The sequence below is a fragment of the Spermophilus citellus genome (assembly GCF_964194105.1).
Source record: "Spermophilus citellus genome assembly, chromosome: 2".
Lineage (NCBI taxonomy): Eukaryota > Metazoa > Chordata > Mammalia > Rodentia > Sciuridae > Spermophilus > Spermophilus citellus.
The window spans coordinates 58,124,204-58,144,028 of record NC_138183.1 but is presented as its reverse complement, the minus strand read 5'-3'; the positions used below and the strand labels follow the sequence as shown (position 1 = coordinate 58,144,028).

The window sequence follows — 19,825 nt, the reverse complement described above, 5'->3', positions numbered from 1 at the left end:
AAGTTACTAGTACAAATGAAATCCCCTGTTATCTTCCCAAGATCTCTGCCATAAATCTTTCAAATTAATAATGTACAAATGAAAATGAGCAAACAAAAGATCATTTGATCTGCTCATTTAAAAATATAACTAAAGTAGAGAGAGATGTACTTCAGAATTTTTCCTAGTTTCAAACAACATTTATTTCTACGTAAGAATAGAAAGTTGTTATTTAGCAAGCATACATTAAGTCCATTTCATTTTTAAAAAGTGAAACAATCTATTTGAACATCCCATAATTTAACAAATCTATGGATATACATTTTATTTGCTGTATAATTATTTACTGTTATTTTGCTTAAGAACAAAGAAACAAAATTTGTTTATCTGTAGAATCCTTCAGGATCATAGGTACGACATACTCCTAACTGTGAGTAAACTAAAATGGTACTCTAACCTCACTAATGAATCAGAAAACTAATGCTACCTGAATTGACTTGAGGGACAATTAGAAGTCTTCTATTTTATCACCCCTAACACCCTTGTTTTACCAAGATCATATAATCAATTTGTTAGTGACACTTCTTAAAATTTATTTGGGAAAATATTGGTCTTTAACAAAGATCATTTATCCTTCTTTGGCAAAAAGGCCAAATGCAGTTGCAATCATTCCATGCCACTAAGTAAAACACACATGTATTGCACACTGTAACACACCTACTTACACAAAATTTGACTTTGAGACAAACCTTAAATGGTGTGGGAGCAAAAGGGTTAGTTGGGGAACAATGGAAGATAACTCTACTTGAATTCTGTAATTCCTATAGTAACAGAAAACATATTCGTTCAGATACAGCATCTTTGCTTATCCATATCACAAAAACATGAAGATCTGATGAATATTCATAAAATGTTTCCTTAAAAAATTGTTGACAGCTTTCTTCATTTCCATGATTAAATTATGGTATATAAATTCTTGTAGATTTTTGTTTCAATTTTGGTGTTATAATTTCATCAGAATATGAGAATATTCAAGGACAGATTTAGGAGCATAGAAAGAGCTATGTTTCCTGATGGAGGATTTTATACGGATGCACTTTAAGAATATTCAGCAGACTCCTGCACATTCACGTACACAATTATTTGCAGTGATTAACTTAAGGAAGAGCTTTCATGACCATCTTGTTAAAGTCTGAAAAAGTTTTAAACATATACAAGGCTTTAAAGAAATTACGTGTGAGAGTAGTCACTACCTTTTGGTAACTAATAAAAATTAAAGTGTCAGAAAATTTAAATCTACCAAACTTCAGGAAAAACACTGGACTCATGATCTCCCTTCCTTTCAGAAGGGCCATTTAACTTCCACTGTAAAAATAAACATTCTGTGGCAGGACAGTGCACTTAAGAAAGGATTTGCATGCCCACTCCAAACACAACAGTTGTTTGTTTTCTACAACATATATAATAAATGGTGAGGTGGGACAAGGCACAGTAGTAACAAAGAACAAAACATTTTCAACAGGCAATGTCAAGACAATGGGCATTATCCAACCTTGTCAGCGTTGAACTGGAGAGAGTCAGCAAATGGGTTAGTGCTGCTGAAGTTGTACTTAGGGTAAAGGTTGTGCGGCAAGGAAGGCAAAAGGGATTTCTAAAAGGAAACATAAGAGGCAAAAGGGATTTCTAAAAGGAAACATAAGAGGCGCTGAGCGCAAAGGAACGCATTTAAAACAACTCAACTTTAAGAATAAAGTACTTACTGACTTTAAAGAGTTGTCTAAGTGATACTAGATTCTGTGTATTTGGTACATAATTAATAACATCATCTTCTTTGACAGTCTGTTACTAAAGCTTTTCTTCTAATGACCTGAATCATTTAAACCTGAGTTTAAATCAGTCAACAAACCTCACAGGAAACTAGGTTGAAAGGGACCCCAAATTTCTTTTATTTCCACTGAATGGCTGTACCATTCTAAGTAAAGCACATTTGCCCATTTTATGTTTTATGTTTCATGCCTATCAGTAAATATGTTTCATATTTAAAACCCACCCAAGTTTTTTTTTTTTTAATTTACATTTAAAAGCTAGTTGTGTTATTTCTAATAGTCTGTCTGTTCAAGAATGCAAATTAAACATTTGTCTGTTGGTCCTTCAGTAACCTTTATTATTCCTTACTCTGTTTTCTGCTAAGGAAACTTCCATGCCTAGACTAGATATTAAGGCTGCTCCAAAGCAATCATACTCTTTAATTTAAAAACATGAAGAAATGAACCCCTCTACAATGGAGTTCTCTATTTCTGCCTGCTTTTGTGGAGTTGGGAATATGAAGTTTCATATATTTTTAAGTTTCTATAAAACTTCCCACATTATCAGGGAATTTATGGGCTTTGGATAATATTTGAAGTCCTGTCTTGAGTATTTCTCACAGGTTTTGTGGCTTGCCTGTATGTAATTCGCCTGGAGCCAGGAGTCTTTTAGAGTTGAATATACATATTAAAGGCAGGATGCCTGCCAGATAGGATTTAGCATTTCCATAGTTAGGATAAAAAAAAAAAGAAAAAAGAAAAGTAATTTCCTTAGCACAATAAGTTATTCTCCTTCTTTTCACAACCACTATCTTTTTCTTTTATTGACTATATCTTTCAGGGGAGATTGAAGACATTTAAAATTCATTTTGGCTCCAATTAAATGTTTGTGTTACTTTTCTCTATAAAAAAAAAAAAAGCCCCACTGGCAGGCATGGAGTGTAGAGAGGTTGTCATGTGACACCACCCTGTATGGGAGAACACTCTGGAAAGACGCTATCTTCAGTGTGCCTGTACCAAAGCTTATGCCACATTACCCTTTCAATCTGCTCTTCTTGCAATGTTTTTCCTACAGAGGAAGACAGGAAAAAGATATGGGCACAATGACATTTATGCTCATCTCAACTTTCTTCCTACTTTTCAGTTTAAAATGTCAACTCCTGCTTTACAAAAGAGAAGATCATAAATGCCAAGGAACATGACCACTTATTAAGGTGAAAGAAATGACTGGGCAGACATGAAAGACATATCCTAGATAAAACGGTTTAATGCTATTGAGGATAAAGGTGATTAATTTTCATCCATCATATATTTATGTTTTAATTATGTAGAACAACAGAAAACAAAACCATTATAGCATGAAATGAAATATTTAAAGACAGCTCTAGGTTTTTTTTTTTAATTTGCAGATCTTATAGGATTAGAATTTGGCCCTGATAGCAGAGCGTAAATAAATGTACAGCAGGAGAGCAGCAGATGAAATATAGGACACTATATTATTAGGGAAAGATATATAGAAAAATGACTTTTTGCTTAAAAAAATCAATGATAAACTTCTATTCATAGTCTCAAAGGCTGATAAAAGCAGTAACATTATTAATGGAGAAGAAGCAAAGAGAACACAAAAACATTCTCTAGCTGGAATTAATAGAGCCCCTCTTCAATCAAGACAATGGACCAGAGTGAACTCTGAAGCATCTCACATGTGACATTATCAGACAGACTGAGAAGTTCACATTCTTGAACAGGCTAAAGGCCAAAGAGATAAACTGGCTTTTTAGCCTACTGGCTTTTCAGTCTATGTATAAGATTTCCTAGGAAACTTCATCTTCCATCCGCAAATAAATAAACATTTACCACTAAGAAACTCACATATGTGCATTGTGGTTTTTTTTTTTTTTTTTTTTTTTTTTTTTTTTTTTTGCTTTAGATTACTGGAGACATGATTATTTCCATAGGGAAGTAAATCAATGGAAGCAAAGTATACCTCATTTAAAATGCAAAAGTTATTCTAATTTCATGAAGCAAAATATGTGTAACTTGACTAAACACATCATTTTAAAAAAGATTTTTCATGGAATAATTACAATAAAATTAGGCATCATTATACCTCAGATAATAAAAAAGAAATATCTTTAAGTTATATGAGACAATATCCCTTTAGCTCACTAGACTGCAATTGAAAGAAATGTTTATAGTTTAAGTTTTTAAAGTAATATTAAGAATAACTATTCTCCATTAAATAGTAGTGTCTCAAATGAGATAAAAATTAGAAATTAAAAAAATTAAGACAAAAAAGAAGAAAACCCACCCACCCACACAAGAAATAGCTTAAACTTAACTTAAACAGCCATTTACCAACATTATCATGCTGTGTTTGTGTTTAACACAACAAATTGAAACAAATGTATAAAGATTTGTAGTTATTTAAACAAACTGAATAGCATTTGTAAAGAATGCAGCAAGATGCAGCCCTACCATTTGGCAGATTTCCTATCTGAATAGATAATTATTACCTAACAATAAACAACTGAATGATTAAAAACTGCAGATGTGAATATAACTGCATACATTAAGAACTACTGAATTTGTTCCTTACAGTGAACCCAGAACAGAGTTACACCTGCCTAAAGGACAAAAGGAAGACCAGTAAAACCAACCTGGTCACTCTGTACTCCATGGCATACAATGCTGATGCTACTTTTACTGGTTTCACACACAGGGCTGTTTACTAATTTCCATCCATTATTTGAGTATTTATATCTTAAATTCATAATTTTATAATTTACAACTCAATATATCTTGCCTTTAACTTCCCTCATATATGTTGATATTTTTCTTTTAAAGATAACCAACTCTAAAAACTATAAGCAGATAATTCCAAGGGAATTAGTATGAGAAGGGTTGTTAAATTAAATCCAGAAATGGAGTCCCTAAGAGCTTCAGGAGATTTATGAAACTCCAGAAATGGTATAAAAACTTATGAATGAGTGGGTATGTTGTGAAGAACTTTCTCAGGGGTATGTGACACAAATATATTTAATAACTGCTATATATGAATTTTTTTTTCAATGAGACATAAAGAAGGAATATGAAGAACAATTTTAAACTCAGCATAATTTTCACATTGAGCATCATTAGGACTTATATAAAATATAAGAAGCCTCATTTTGAATCTTTTCCATCAATAATGTTCATTCATGTACTTATATTTTCTAAAACATATTTTAAAGCTCTTTTACTTGTGATGACTGAAGGTAAATTGGGTTAACAGATTCTGTCCATCATAAGCTATATAATGACAAGTTATATATGATGATTGTGGCTAGAAACAGCAATCATGAACTCTTGTAGATAAAAAAAAATATATATCCTCATTGTAGAAATCTTGTCCAGTGGGATGCAGACACATCAAAGACAGGAAACCGTAGTATAGAGAATATGTTTAAAGAAAACATAATTCTTTCCTGCTCCTCAGTTTCTCTGTATTAAACTGAGTGCACCAAATTCTGTTCAATAGCTTGTATAATTTGTGTCTATAATGAATAAAAATAGTTAACCATCGAGAAACCTATGGTCACCAGTAAAACCTACTTCTGAGAGTTTTCAATAGACTTCAAGTCTTTATTAAACATAGTTGAAGGAATGTTCAGGAAACTCAATGTTTAAAAAAACAAAAGAAACTTTCAGTAGGTCTTTGAAACTTCAAGAATCCATATCTGCTCATACAGACAACTTGGCAGTTGCTACATTAGACTCCAAGTTGAGCTCTGTTTGGAGACTCCTACCTTGCCCTCTGTGTTCGCTTACCCTTGGTCTGTTTATAATGCTCTGTACCATAAAGACTACGGGGTTGCCTGCTTTCCGAATGGCTTCCACAGCTTGTTCATGGCTTGCATCTCTGAGGTCCATTCCATCCACCTGCAATGGAAGGCCTCAGCTTAACATTTCAAGAAGCTACAGAACAAAAGAACAATTTGTGGATCTCCAGTTTTGAGGATCCTTCGCTAGGCTCCTGGAAAATCTGGTTCAGTATCAAAAATAATTAAGACTACTTGTGAGACTGCAAATGTTTCATCTGTTCATCAGACTTGTGGGCCCCTGTTTTGGACACAGGTTTCTAACTCCGATCGTTAACTGAAATACTAAGCAACTGGAATGAAAGCTTGATTTCTGCATTCCTTACACTGCTCAGTTGTTCTTTAAATCAGCATCATTAAATAAATAATATAAGGTAACTACCTAACAGCATTGTCTTCATCATAAAAGTCATTGTACTGAACTTTTCCTAATTCAATATAGAATGGGATTTGGGAAGTAGGTAGGTAATGCTTTGTTTATTTCTCTCTGTACAAGAAGTTGAAGTTAAAAACAAAATTCTGATATTCAGAAAAACCAGATGATGGTAAGGTTAGTTTTGAAAAGGAATCTTTGCAGTAGACATGACAGGAGCTAGAAGCCAAGAAATTGTGCTCATTTGTTAGTAATTACTACATAAACAGCTTAAAAATTATTTTGTAACTTTTTATTGACCACGGCTTGCCCCTGGTGATGACCAGCTCAGCTTACACACTACATGAACGAGAAGGAAAATAGTTTAAAAGGCCAAATGCTAATCCTGTCAGAAAACTGTAGATATTATTATCATTTCCAATTACCAAATAAGGTCTGAGTGAACACAATTCTGGAAAAGAAAATCAATTATTAGGTCCTGGAATAGAATATTATCATCTTTATCTGAAAACCTACCTCAGGTTGATACTTGAAGGCATAACAATATATTTTTCAATGTTTTGTTTATGTTTTTATAAAACAAAAGGGAGTATACATATCTACTATATATTACAGTAGTGGGAAAATTTAACAGGATGCCAATGCATCTGTGATCAAGTCCAAAGAACTCCATACTCTATATAGAATACTTTGAAGGTCTCTGCTCACCTAACCAATATACATTTCCAGAAATGTAGCACAGGCACATTTTAAGATCCTCAGTGTTATAGAGGCCTGAGGCTTTCTTATTTCCCTGAAATAAAACACTCCACAAATCACTGCTAAACTACATAGTTATTTTACAACACAAAAATGATCTCCTTTTTATTTGAAAGGAATGCTTTAACTCAATATATTTAAAAACTATTTTGGGGTAAACTCTGACCAATCCTTTCTAGAAATAATTATAAATAATTCTTACATTTTTACTTAAGTCAAAGGCTTTTAATAGTGAAGTACACATAAACCAAAATTCTTACTGATAATCTAAAAATGAAAATTTTAGGTGGAACTCTAATTAAAAAGAGTTCTTTAAAAGGGGACTAACATATCATCTAACAAAAGGTAAGCCACAGCAGGGAGAAAGCATATCAATATAAATTGCTACAGAGAAGAAAAAAGGAACAAATTGAAATATGCTTTCTCTCAAATCTCAATTTCTTTCTTCTTCAGCTTTCAGAGATAATCAATGAAGGACCAGATAAGCAAATCCTAAAAAGATTAATTTTAAAGTATGGTTGATGTGTTATAGCCTTCTAAACAATTAAAGCATTTAATTTTTTTTTAGTTGTTGATGGACCTTTATTTTATTCATTTTTATGTGATGCTGAGGATTGAAACCAGTGCCTCACAAATGGTAGGCAAGCACTCTACCACTGTGCCACAACCCCAGCTCAACAATTAAAGCATTTTAATGTGTAAATGATATGTGTTTAGAAATAAGACAATCATGTATAAAATAAATGCAATGGCTATTATAATAATAAAGTTATCTTTCTTTGAAAGTTTCCCTTTTAGACTTCTATAAATCAGAAAATCAGGTATACCTACCTTTCTACCATTTTAAATAAAACTATGCTTAACCTGATAAAATAATGTATCTTACTGCTCTGAAGTTACTTGATTACTTTCCAAATCTGTCCCTCTTGCTGGGCAGGCGTCCAGAACCTGATACAGCACCTGGAATGCAACAGCTGCTCCAGCAATACTCTGTGAGTAAATGACTGAATCATCGGAAATGAATCTGCCTAAAATATTAAGCTTGAACTAAGGGATTAGGTGCAACTTGACTACTTGCTTCTCCCTCATATATAAGAAAACCCACACATGTGCTCACATGTGAACATATGCCTATGCACATGCACACTCACAGGCTTCAGTGGTGAATGGTGCAGCCCCAAGAAGGAAGAGGATCCTAGCTAAGACAGAGGGAAACATTTATTTGAAAAATAATCAATGTCTTATCGAAGATGTTACCAAAAAAGATGCATGTGGAACAAAATCTCATCCAAGAAAGTTTAGCTGCAATGAAATTATAATTATAAAGTATTTCTGGAAATAAAATCTCATTGGAAAACTATATTATAATATGTACATTTTATATGTGCACATAAAATTTTAAATAATTCAGTTTTTCTTTGAGAAATTTGTTGTACTCTTTCAAACAGAGCATAATTATTTGACCTTGGGGGCAATGTTTTCAAAGGTAGCCAAGTGTATCTCTAAACATTAGTCTCTACATCAAAATAACAATCTTTCATCATAGATATAAAATAAAATTATATGTTAAAAAAAAAAAAAAAAGAAATGCTTCAGTCGTAAACATCATGCTCTCATGCTCTAACACCGGGTTGAATAACCATGTAAAGATGACAACCCATCGGCACAGAGGGAGAAGAGGGATGAACTTTAGTACAGAAAGCTCACTGGAGGGTACCTCCACTATTCTGTCTCCAGATTTCAAGGTTCCATTTTTGCCAGCTGGACTATCTTCAAGAACATGCTTGATGAAGATGCCCCTCATCACTTCACCATTGCTGAGCCGACTTCCCATTCCCCGTCCACCAACAATGCTGATACCCAAGGATTTGCTTGGTTCTCTCCAAAGTTCAACCCTACAAAAAAATTAAAATTCAAACTCTCAGAAGAAAACTTGGAGAAAAAGCTTCTTGGTGCTGAATTTGGCAATGCCTTCTTGTTTAAGACACCAAAGACACAGACAATACAAGGAAAAGAGACAAACGTATTTCATCAAAATGAAAACCTTGTGAATCTAAGGGCACTGTCCAAAGCAAAAGAAGACAACAACACACAGGAGGAAAATAGTTTGATAATCACATCTGGTAAAGGATTAAAATCCAGAACATAACCTAGATAAAGGACTTGAATGGATGAATATCTAAAGAAGATATGTAAGTGGCCCATAAAAACATGAAAAGATGCTTAACATCACTAATTAGCAGAGATACAAATCAATACACAGTAAGATACTATTTCATACCCATTAGGATGGCAATTATCAAAAAAACAAAAATTAGAAGTACTAAAGAGAAAAATGGGACCATGTGCCTTGCTGGAGGAAATGTGAAATGGGGCAGCTGCTGTGGAAAGCAGAATATAGCTTCTTTAAATAATTAAAAATATAATCTCCATGATTCAGCAATTCTACTTCTGGGATATGTCTAAAAGAACTCAAAGTAGGGTCTCAAATAGACATTTTGTCCACCTATGCCACAGAAGCATTGTACACAATAGACAAAGGTGGAAGCAACACAAGTATCCATCAAAATGAGTGCAACAGATAAACAAAATGGTATATAATGCAGTGGAATATCAGTCTTAAAAAGGAAGAAAATTCTGAAACATGTTTCAACAAGGATGATGTTTGAGGACACTATGCTAAGTAAAATAAGTCAGCTCAGTGAAATAAAGGACAAATGCAATATGACTGTACTCATGATATAGCTGGAACAGTCAAGTTCAAAAACAGAAAAGAGAATGGTGGTTGCCAGGGGGTAGAGGAGGAAAGAATGGGAGTTACTGCTTAATGGGCACAGTTTCGGTTTTACAAGATGAAAAAAAGCTCTACTGATGGAGGGCGGTGATGGTCATATAGTGATGTGAGTGCAAACCACTTAAAAATGGTTAAAAATAATAATGGATAAATATTTTAAAACCAATGGCATATTAATAGTAAAATAAAATAGATTTTACGTACTTTCACAATTATGTGTTTTGTAGAGTCTGATGTAAATACTATTGTATTTATGAAGCTGATTTGTTATAAGTAAATATTGCTCTCACACACCAGGCTGGGGCACAGACCAATATAAAAGTACCATTTTGCTGGAGGTTTAATATTACAGACATTAAGTAATCAGGAAATTCTGCTACCACTGAACAGATGGCAGCTTCTAAGCTTAGCAGCCAAATCCAGAGAAAGAACACTCCTGCACATGCTATGTTAGAAACTTGCCTGTGTAGAAGTCTTTCCTGCCAAGGCAGACCTGGTCATTAATAGTCAGAGCATGAATAACAGTGGCTGACAAAATCCTACATGATCTGATCCTTCCACTATCTCTTTAACCTCCCTAAACTGCACTATGCTCTTCTCACTCCGCTATTGTATTATCTCCTTATTGTTCCTTAAATTCATAGGCATGCTCCTGCCTTGGGGCCTTGGCACTTGCTACTTCCTCTGCCTTGAAAGAGCTTCCCCTACCTACAAAATAAATGCATGACTCATATGGAATAATTGTAAATAGTTGTAAGAGTTATGAATGGATTTAAAGTGAAAAGGCAGGGATACAAAAATACGGTGATTTGCAGTGAGATGAGGCAGCAGCTGAGGGTGCTGGAAGACAACACACTGAACAGAGAGCTTAAGGAAGTGATGGCAACCTGCAGTCTCTTCTATGCCTCACCAAAGAAGGCAGTGTTAGACATTAGGCAGGAGAAGACAGCATGGCCAAATATGCCCAGAGCATTGACATTTGAGATGCTCCCTCAGAGGAATGGTGGAAGTAAGAACTCCTACAAAATGGAGGAGGTTCCAGAAAGAAAAGTCTGGGGATTAAAAGCACTCCAAACAGGTAGAGTGGGCAATGAATCAGATAAACACAGACACAGATATACAATTATCCTTTGGTCAGTACATTTTCTTAACTAAAATCTATAATCCCAGAAATTTTACCTGTTTAGTTTGAAAGACTCTTACCATGATACTTGATCATGCAAAATGTTTGTGGATAAACTAGTTAAAATCCTATCCATTATTTTTCTCTCATTCATTTCATTTAATTCTCAAACCATCCCCACAAAGTAGATAGTCTTGACTAGTCCCACTTAACAAACAAGGGGAGAATCACAGAGAGATGAAGTAACTTTTAGGTAATAGTTCTGTATGTTTCAGTGGGTTTTGGTACAGATAGCAAAGATATAAATATACTGCTTAGATCTAAAGGCTGTAAATTCTTAATATAATGCAGAAGACAATGAAAGACAGAGCTGCCAAAATGACCACAGTGATAATTCATTAGTCACTGAACACAGCAACGGTAAATATCCCTGGGAAAGACAAAGAAGACCTGTAGAAGAAACACTGTAGAACAGGTCCATTTTTACTTCTACAGTAAAAAAGGCAGTCTTTCTGGAAATTTATACATAGATTTATAAAGAACGAAACTTAGGTAAAAGTAAAACACAGCTCACAGGCCAGACTGCTTAGGGTATAAGATGAGTTTCTAAAATCAAGTCTGCTCTTCTGCTCTTTAATAACACATAACATTGATCACCTTACATAACTATGAAATGGAACAAATAATCAGAGAGTTATGCAACCAATTACTTAAAGCATATAAGTGCAAAAGAAAAGGTTTGGCATGGTGTAAGCAACCATCACATGCTTTATTACTAGAATGCTGTCGATGATGATTATTGCACTAATGTAAGAAAATACAAAATTCAGTTCATGTGATGCGAGTAGAGGTGCACCCCACCACACTGATGCTGTTATACCTATATGTCTATCAAGTCTAGGTGTCATGTTCTATCCACCAGACTGAAACAACACTCTGTGACATGATAACAAGGATATAGAAAAAAAGGAACTCATATATTTAAAACAGAACGAAAACTTGGTATGGCCACCTTGAAAAACAATTTAACAACTGATTTAATAAATTAAAAAATATATTAATTTATGGGACAGTAATTCCTTTTCTGGATAAACAGCTAGATAAAGTTTCCTACAAAAGTACAAATAGATATATTTACTACACAGAATTACTGTAATAGCAAATATCAAATATTAACCTGAGAATGGGTAAACTGGTATATTCGCATTGGAATGCAACAGAATAATAATTATCCATTAAATATAATAAAATATCCATTCCAAATTGAATGAATAAGATATTAAGTATTAAATATGATAGATCTCCAAAATACTAGGTTGAAAGAAAAATTAAGAAAGGTGGAAAATGATACATAAAGTATTAATTCTACAAATGAAAACCACATGTAAAACAAACAGTAATACAGCCTATTTTACAATGTTAAAATCTATAATTCAATAATACTATTCTCTATTTCCACAGGAAGTAAATTCTTGCAGATTTCATGAATGGATGAAATGAAGCATGTCCTCGCTGACTAAAGGTTCTTATTATTCTGGTAAGCTTTCTCCTTATATTCTATAAACTTTTCCCCAAAAGTACCTTAGTGCTTCTATATACAGTTGTGAACAAAAGGTATACTGTTTAGAAGGGTTTATGAAAACTTCCTTTTGTCTATGTAAGGAGCTACATAATGATAATGATTCCTGTGTTTGGTATCTTCTCTTTGCTTAGTTATCAGTATTCTATATCACATCACTACAGACAAGACAAACCATGAGGAACTCACTGTGCAAAGCATTATGCTAAGGCTTTTAGGTGTATTAACTCACTGGCTCTTCCCCCAAATTCAAAAAGTTCTGCCTATACCCCATTTTAGAGATGAAGCAGCTAAGACCTAGCACAGATAAAGACACCTGTCTTAGAAAACATCAAAGCCAGAATTCCAATGTAGCTTTTACTTACTTTCACGTTTAGCATATGCTTTTTAAGAATTATTTTCCCTCTCATAATGCTGTTAAAAAACTGACCAACATATCTTCCTTTTTCCCCTTGATTACTCCTCTGACAAAATTTAAGTTAACCATATGACCATCTGCTACAAAATAATTATATTTAATTTACTTCTGCCTCTGTCTAAAATAAATAGGATACCTTTTATTTTCTGACATAGATCTAAAACTAATTCTTAATGTGGGTAGTGCTATGCAGAAACCTTGATTTTTTTAAGCAAATTGAATATTTTTGAAGAAATTCAATAAAAGCTCATTCAATAAATATTTACTGCTTCTCTGAAAGAAACAGAAAATGATGATTTCTGTATTTTAAAATAATTAAATATGATGGTTAGAGGCTCAAGTTCGTTTTTCAACTGGGAAAATCATCAAACTGTATTCCATCTCTGGAGAATTTTATTTATTCTGTGTAACAAATAACAATGTTTACTAAAGGCAAGTAACCATCAGGATAGTTACCAATAGATTTGTTTGGAGACACTATCCAATGATTACTTATATTCACACTTAATGCAAAATATCTTATACTGCTTTTTTTTCACGTGTCTCTATATCTTGCCCAGCCAAGTATATAACTTCCTTAGAGATAAGATTTATACCTGATATTTACTTCTCTGCTATTTACAAAATCATCAGCTTTAGGTCTGTTTCCATGTCAGGACTCAATACATTCCTATTAAATTGAAGTTGATTACACTCAGCATGAACACTTTAATGTACCTTAATGATTAAAACACATTAACATATCTGAGCATATTTAAGAAAACCATGTTTTCTATTATATATGAATCTGTTGCAAGACAGAGTATTGCTTAGGATAAGTAGCCTGTAATAACAAGGTATTCTCTTCTCTTCCCCCTCTGCTTCCCCTCTCTTCCCCTCTCTTCCCCTCTCCCTCCCCCTCTCTCTCCCTCCCTCCCTCCCTCTCTCTCTCTCTCTCTCTCTCTCTCTCACACACACACACACACACACATACACATACACATTTTTAATATATACCTGAATACCTAGTTTCTACAAATGCCAGGTAAATTTAATTGAACATTTCATGTTATACAGAAAATATCCATTCCAATTACCTACACATTATTTCTTTTTCTACTTTTGTTTTGTCTCTACTACATGCCAGATTCTTGGATTTTTAACTCTGTATGGCATTCATATTTTCTCCACTGTGCACATGAAGAAATAGAGGGATAAGAATATTAAACAACTTGTCCAAGGTCACAAATGACAAGATATAATCTGGTACTTGAAACCACACTTCCTTCTTTAAACACACCAAATGGGCAAAAGAAAAAAATTCTTACCGCCTGGGCTGATTCCAATTGCTATATGCTGCATTCTGAAGTTCACTCTCCTCTCCCTCACCTTCTTCTCGTTCTGGTAGTTCTGGAATATCTCTAGTTAAAGAATTACACAGAGAATTCTCCATTTAATCTTGTCTCATATATACTTAATTTTTGGTTAAGCTAAAAATGCAGAACTGCTCTACATTTTCACCATATCTGGCCAATAACTATATAATATTTTTACAGCAGTGGGAAAAGAAAACTAACCACCACAAATTAGAATCTTACACTATGATCAATCTACTATAACTTATTCTGGAGATAATAGCTGAATCCTAAGAACCTTGTTTAGTTTGTTTCTTGGCTGATAAAGAAGGAAATAAATAGTGGAATTTTATACAACTATTCCACAAACACTCCTAAATTTCTATCATGTGCAAAAAAGCAAGAGGCACCAAGTTGGTTATAAGCATGTGCAATCTTGCTCCCCATCCTGAAAGAATTTATCAAGAATCCCAATAGTTTAGTATTTCTTCCTAAAAATGGACCACACTGAAACATCTTGTGAGGAAAGATGGAAAATGCTTCTGGTCCAGTATCTGCCCATCCAGGGGTCCCTGACATAGAATATCTGAGTAGAAAGTTGTATAACATGCCTATGCCAGATCATTTTTCAATTTTTGTAGCAATTGATTTTGACAAATGCCAAGCATATAACAAAATGTCTGTATATAAATAAAACTACACAATAATTATATCAAGAACTATTTGTTTTCCCAAAGGTACACTTTGTATCAACAAATGACAATGTATAGGCAATCAAAAATGTTAAATTGATTATGGCAGGTTCTTAAGCTATTAGTAAAAATTGGATTTCTAAAGAACATATCCACATCTTCCCTTTAAAGCACAGAAGGCTACAACAATTCTGATTTAAAAAACATTTTAAATTGATTTTTTCTATAGAAACTGAAAAATCTAAAAGAAAAAAAGGTATGTTTAAACTATAGCCATTCTCCAATATAGGAATACTGAAGTTTCCAAATTATATAATCAGAAGTCATTGAATCCAACCTCCATAAGTGCTTGAAGGAAATCTACCTGCTATTGGTCCTACTCATTGGTTGCGTGTTTTAATTCCCCTCTACTATACTGAAGAATAAGGTTCTGAGTATGGCTAGGCTTCCTAGAGTCCAAACCTGACATTAGGGCAGAAGAGCTGGCAAAAATTCCAAGAAGGGAATTCCGAACTTGTGTCAAGGAGCTGACTGAGAAACACAGAAGATACAAGGCAGAGAGGTGAAAAAGAGGCCTAACCCTCTGGAATTAGAACTGGAGAGAATATGATGTTATAGGTAGGTTTTGAAGACAAATAGAGTGAGAACTTGGGAAGAGCCCCTAAAATATGCAGTGACAGTCATGAGGTGGTGGACAGATTCTTAGACCTGAAGTCTCAGCAGGGGGAACTACTCAAAAACACTCTTAGCCATACTACACCATGGTCCTGACTTTTCAGCTATGAGAAGACTAATCCTGAAGGCTCTGAAACACAAAACTCAGTCTCTTCAAATGTTTCTGCAATCTTGAATCCTTTCACTAATCCAGATATGCTCCTCTGAATGTGTTGATTATTCTTTATCCATGTTAAGAGTGTGGCTTCAGCAACTCAAGCGTTAAGGGTTCCTTAGAGCAAAATGCACTAATTTTCTTCTTTCTGGGCTCACTCGGCCAAAAATGAATTAGATTTTTTTCTACCCTATGTTACACTGTTGAGAACCAAAGAAATTTCTATCAATTATCCACACTAACTCTCTTTATACCCACACGAGCGCCAGGTGAAGTAACTGGGACAAAGTCACATAGAAATGCAGCAGTATGATCTCAACTGAGGCCATCTTTCCAATAAACCTGAGCTTTGTGGAAAACAAAAGGCAATGCTGCCTTTTGTTTTTATGTGGCACATTTTTTTATGGACAACTATGATTCTTTTTTTTTTTTTTTGGAATAAATGGTTAAAAACAGAGTCTCAATGCTTATATTCCAAGCTTGACTCTGACACTTATTAGCTGTGCAGTTTGTGTAAGTTATTTAATCTCTCTCTACTGCAGATTCCTCCCCTATAAAATGAAGGTAATTTTGTTTTATTTTAAGCAATCTGACATCAATAGTAAGCAGCAAGCAGCTGGTCACAGGATAGACCATCAAGGTTTTTCTTTCTATGTTGAGGGAAACATAATACTAAAAATAGCTCTTACTTTCTAATACCTTTTGATATTTTGAAGGTCTAGAACTTAACAGTACTAAGATGTTACCTGGTATATTCTTTAATTATGCCACTGGAAACACTAAAGAAGGGCATCTCAATTATGGCCATTCCCATTTTGGCTGGATGCACTAGGAAACTATAATCAATTCATGCCACTAACCCAGAGATAAAAATACGACAGTACAGTGTAGCGGAGATTTATATAGGGTGGAGTGCATGCTCCTTTTCCATAAAATTCACAAGACACCAAGGACTACAACATTCCTTCCTCTTATTAAACACACAACATGCCTTTCCCTTCCCTAAAACTTTTGGTACACTGTGGTCCTATGTAACTTGCAGAGGAAGTGATTATACTATATCATGATTCCTGCAGTGTTGATGGACACCAGACTGTTCTGGGATGTTCTGACATCCTCTCAGGCATCACAGAACTCTTCTGAGAAGACCCCAGAATGCTTTTGAGGCTCTTTCTGTTGTACAGCATGCTTAAAGAGGAATTTGGCATTCAGTTAGTTACCTGTGTAATTTTTTTTAAAGTCCATAACTGAGATTGAAGAAAAGGCACATTCTTCAGGGGAAAGAAATTTGATATGATTTTTTTCCCCTTGCTCTGAACTTAGCAGCAGCATTAAAGCCAGGTTGCTGTCTTTCCTAAAGGAATAACACTTACCATTTCTTAATATACAGAACATCAAGAGTCTATAAAAAAGCTAAACATTCTGTGTCAAGCTATAACATGCATATATACCTCACATTAGGCTCAACATTCTCCAGAGTAAAAATGTATCTATCAAAAATGTTTCTAAATCTACATCTATCTATATATTTTAATGAAGGAATAAATAAAATTCTGAAGATGTTTGATAATATTATGGATAAAAAACATATACAAACCATAAAAATTGTGTTTTAAGGAAGTAATGAAATAATATTAAAACCTGGTGTGAATTACCAAAACCTGAATTACCAAAAACCTGGTGTGAATTACCAAAACTTTAAAGTGCTACACTAGGTGGCAGAATTGAAGATTATTTTAATGTCTTGATTTGAATATTCATATATTTCCCAAATTTTCCACACTATACGATAATTACTTAAAGCAGTTGAGGGAAAAGTGGAGAAAATGTTTAAAAATCTTGAAAGAAGGAAAAGAACTCAAACTTTTACTTTGTTCCTAATCTCTGACTCAGGATTCAAAATTCTTCTTTATAGTTTGCTGTATAGTTCATTCACTGCAGTAGATTTAATGCTTCATTTACCTGCCAGCGTATGAAGAAAAAATATCCAGTGCCATTATTCCTCCAGATTGTTGTCCCAAACTTATTCTGAACTCCTCCAAATGTTCTGCAGGCACATAAGTAATTCTGAAACAAAACAAAGTCCATGAGCTGGGTGCAGTGGTGCATGCCTGTTATCCCAGCAGCTTAGAATGCTGAGGCAGGAGGATAGCGAGTTCAAAGCCAGTCTCAGCAAAAGTGAGGCACTAAACAACTCAGTGAGACCCTGCCTCTAAATAAAATACAAAAAATAGAGCTGGGGATGTGGCTCAGTTGTTCAATCCCCAGTATGCCCCCCCCCAAAAAAAAAACAAAGTCCATAAAAACAAAGAGAAGCAAAGTTTTACCCTTTAGGAAAAGCTTTTAAAGTGCAGGAAAAAATTATATTGTCCCCTCACTCCTGCTTTACTTAGCACACTTAGCAAATCATTCAACGTCAAAAGGCCAAAAGTATTCCATAGGCAAAATAACTAAAATTAAAATTTTAAATGCCATAATAAACTATATGTTTACTAATAATCATATGAGAAGGAAAGTGGCATTATTTACATTTCCAAATGAGAAAGCTAACAGCAATTTTTTTTAAATTAGGAAGATGCATAAATCCTTAGAGGGATGGGGATGTACCTCAGTGGAAAAGCACTTGCCTAGTGCACAAATCCCTGGGTTCAATCCCCAGCATCACAAAATAAAATAAGAGTAACTGTCTATACTACCATTCATTTGTGTCCAAAGATATTTGGGTTCCCTAGCAGAAACAAATTAGGTGTATGCTATTAAAACACTAAATATTTCAATTCAGTTTATATTTTTTTTCATAATAATTCATTATGGACACTTAACAAGCATTACCAATAATTATGTTAGCTCTGTTATGTGATGAATTTTCAATTCGGAAGTATGAAGTTGCTGAACCACTTAAGGAAAGATCTAATTTATAGTAATTTCTCATTAGTTCACTTTTATTTCAAAGGAAAGTCTACTGTTTACATGAGAAAGACTATTTGTTAATTCACCAAGTACTGACTTAATAATGTAATGTAGAAGGTACTGTGCTAGATTCTGAGCATAGTCATTCTATTTAGAAACTGGTATTTGAAAGTTTAAGTGTAATGCTTTCCTACAAGCCTATTTTCAAAGTTGATATGATTTTTGAGTAGTCTGTTCAATATCCTCACAATAATAAAAAGTAAGGTCAGAGAAATACTGAACCTGAAGTTAGTATGATATCTTGTGCAACTAAAGAAATATGTATAAAACATGCCCCAAACAGAAATCCATGCATAATTTATCCATTAGGAGAATACGTTCAGAAAAATCTCAGCACCAGAGAGCAAGGCCACATAGACTGCATTTATTTTATAATAAAATAAAAATTTCAAAATTAGCATAATTTCTGCAGTGAGAAGGATGCATAATATCAGCTATATTGATGATTCCACAGAAAACATTCACTCTTTCACTTCTCCAAAGTGTGGGGTCACTTGGGTTTGGGTTCTGTCTGTCATTAGGAGCATGTTGAGAGGTAAATCACCATAGCTTAACCATACATACCCTCAACCACAAAAGTGTCATTTTTAAAGAGGGCAGTATAAGCTAAGAAGTACTATACAGATGTAAGACAGTGCTCCAGCAGGACACACACTCTGCTTATCACATCCACAACTCCAGCAGAACACATGGACTTTTAGGAATTTCTTAGTAATTTCTTCTTTTACCTTAAGGATCAAAAACTAAATCTGAAAGCACTAGGTAGAGTGAGTAAGCTTCATTCAAATTATGGCCATACTTGATTTATTCATCTATAAAAACACCTTCTCTAAGGTACTACAAAAAATATTGAATAGTAAAGTTGCCATTATCCCTTCAACACTAATGAGTCAAAAATGTGTGATACACTGCATCAGGAGACTGCATTTTATACAAAGCCCAATAAAGATAAACACAAAACCTAAAATACGAAAAGGCTATTTCAAAAAAACTGTATAACTTCTGAAGATTTGGGAAAACTAATATAAATAAAGCCTAAAATCTTAAGAAGTTAAAGCCAGGAAAAGGTGAGGGGGCAAATGCAGCATGCAAAACCAATAGTAATAATAAGCTCAAAGCATTCAGATTTTTAACTGGTTTGAGAAGGTAAAGATGTTTATAACTCAATGTTGAAGTGAGTTTTTCTCTATATTTGTTTAAAGCTTTTTTTTTTAACAAAGGGGAGGGAGCAGGGGGAGTTTTATAGTTTGAGTAGCAGTGAGAAAGAGCAAAGGCAGCAGTTTTCACAAATATTTAGCCCAATATAAACA

General features: G+C 34.0%; 1 protein-coding gene across 1 annotated transcript in view; it reads right to left on the bottom strand.

Moving 5' to 3' along the window:
• MPDZ (multiple PDZ domain crumbs cell polarity complex component) overlaps positions 1–19,825 on the bottom strand; it is a 151,868-nt gene that overhangs the window by 33,503 nt on the left and 98,540 nt on the right. Inside the window, exons 24-28 of the mRNA XM_081281986.1 lie at positions 17,508–17,612; positions 13,998–14,090; positions 8,494–8,671; positions 5,595–5,705; positions 1,532–1,630 (exon numbers count right to left, since the gene is read on the bottom strand). Coding sequence (XP_081138112.1) covers positions 1,532–1,630; positions 5,595–5,705; positions 8,494–8,671; positions 13,998–14,090; positions 17,508–17,612 — 586 coding nt within the window. The remainder of the gene's footprint in view (positions 1–1,531; positions 1,631–5,594; positions 5,706–8,493; positions 8,672–13,997; positions 14,091–17,507; positions 17,613–19,825) is intronic.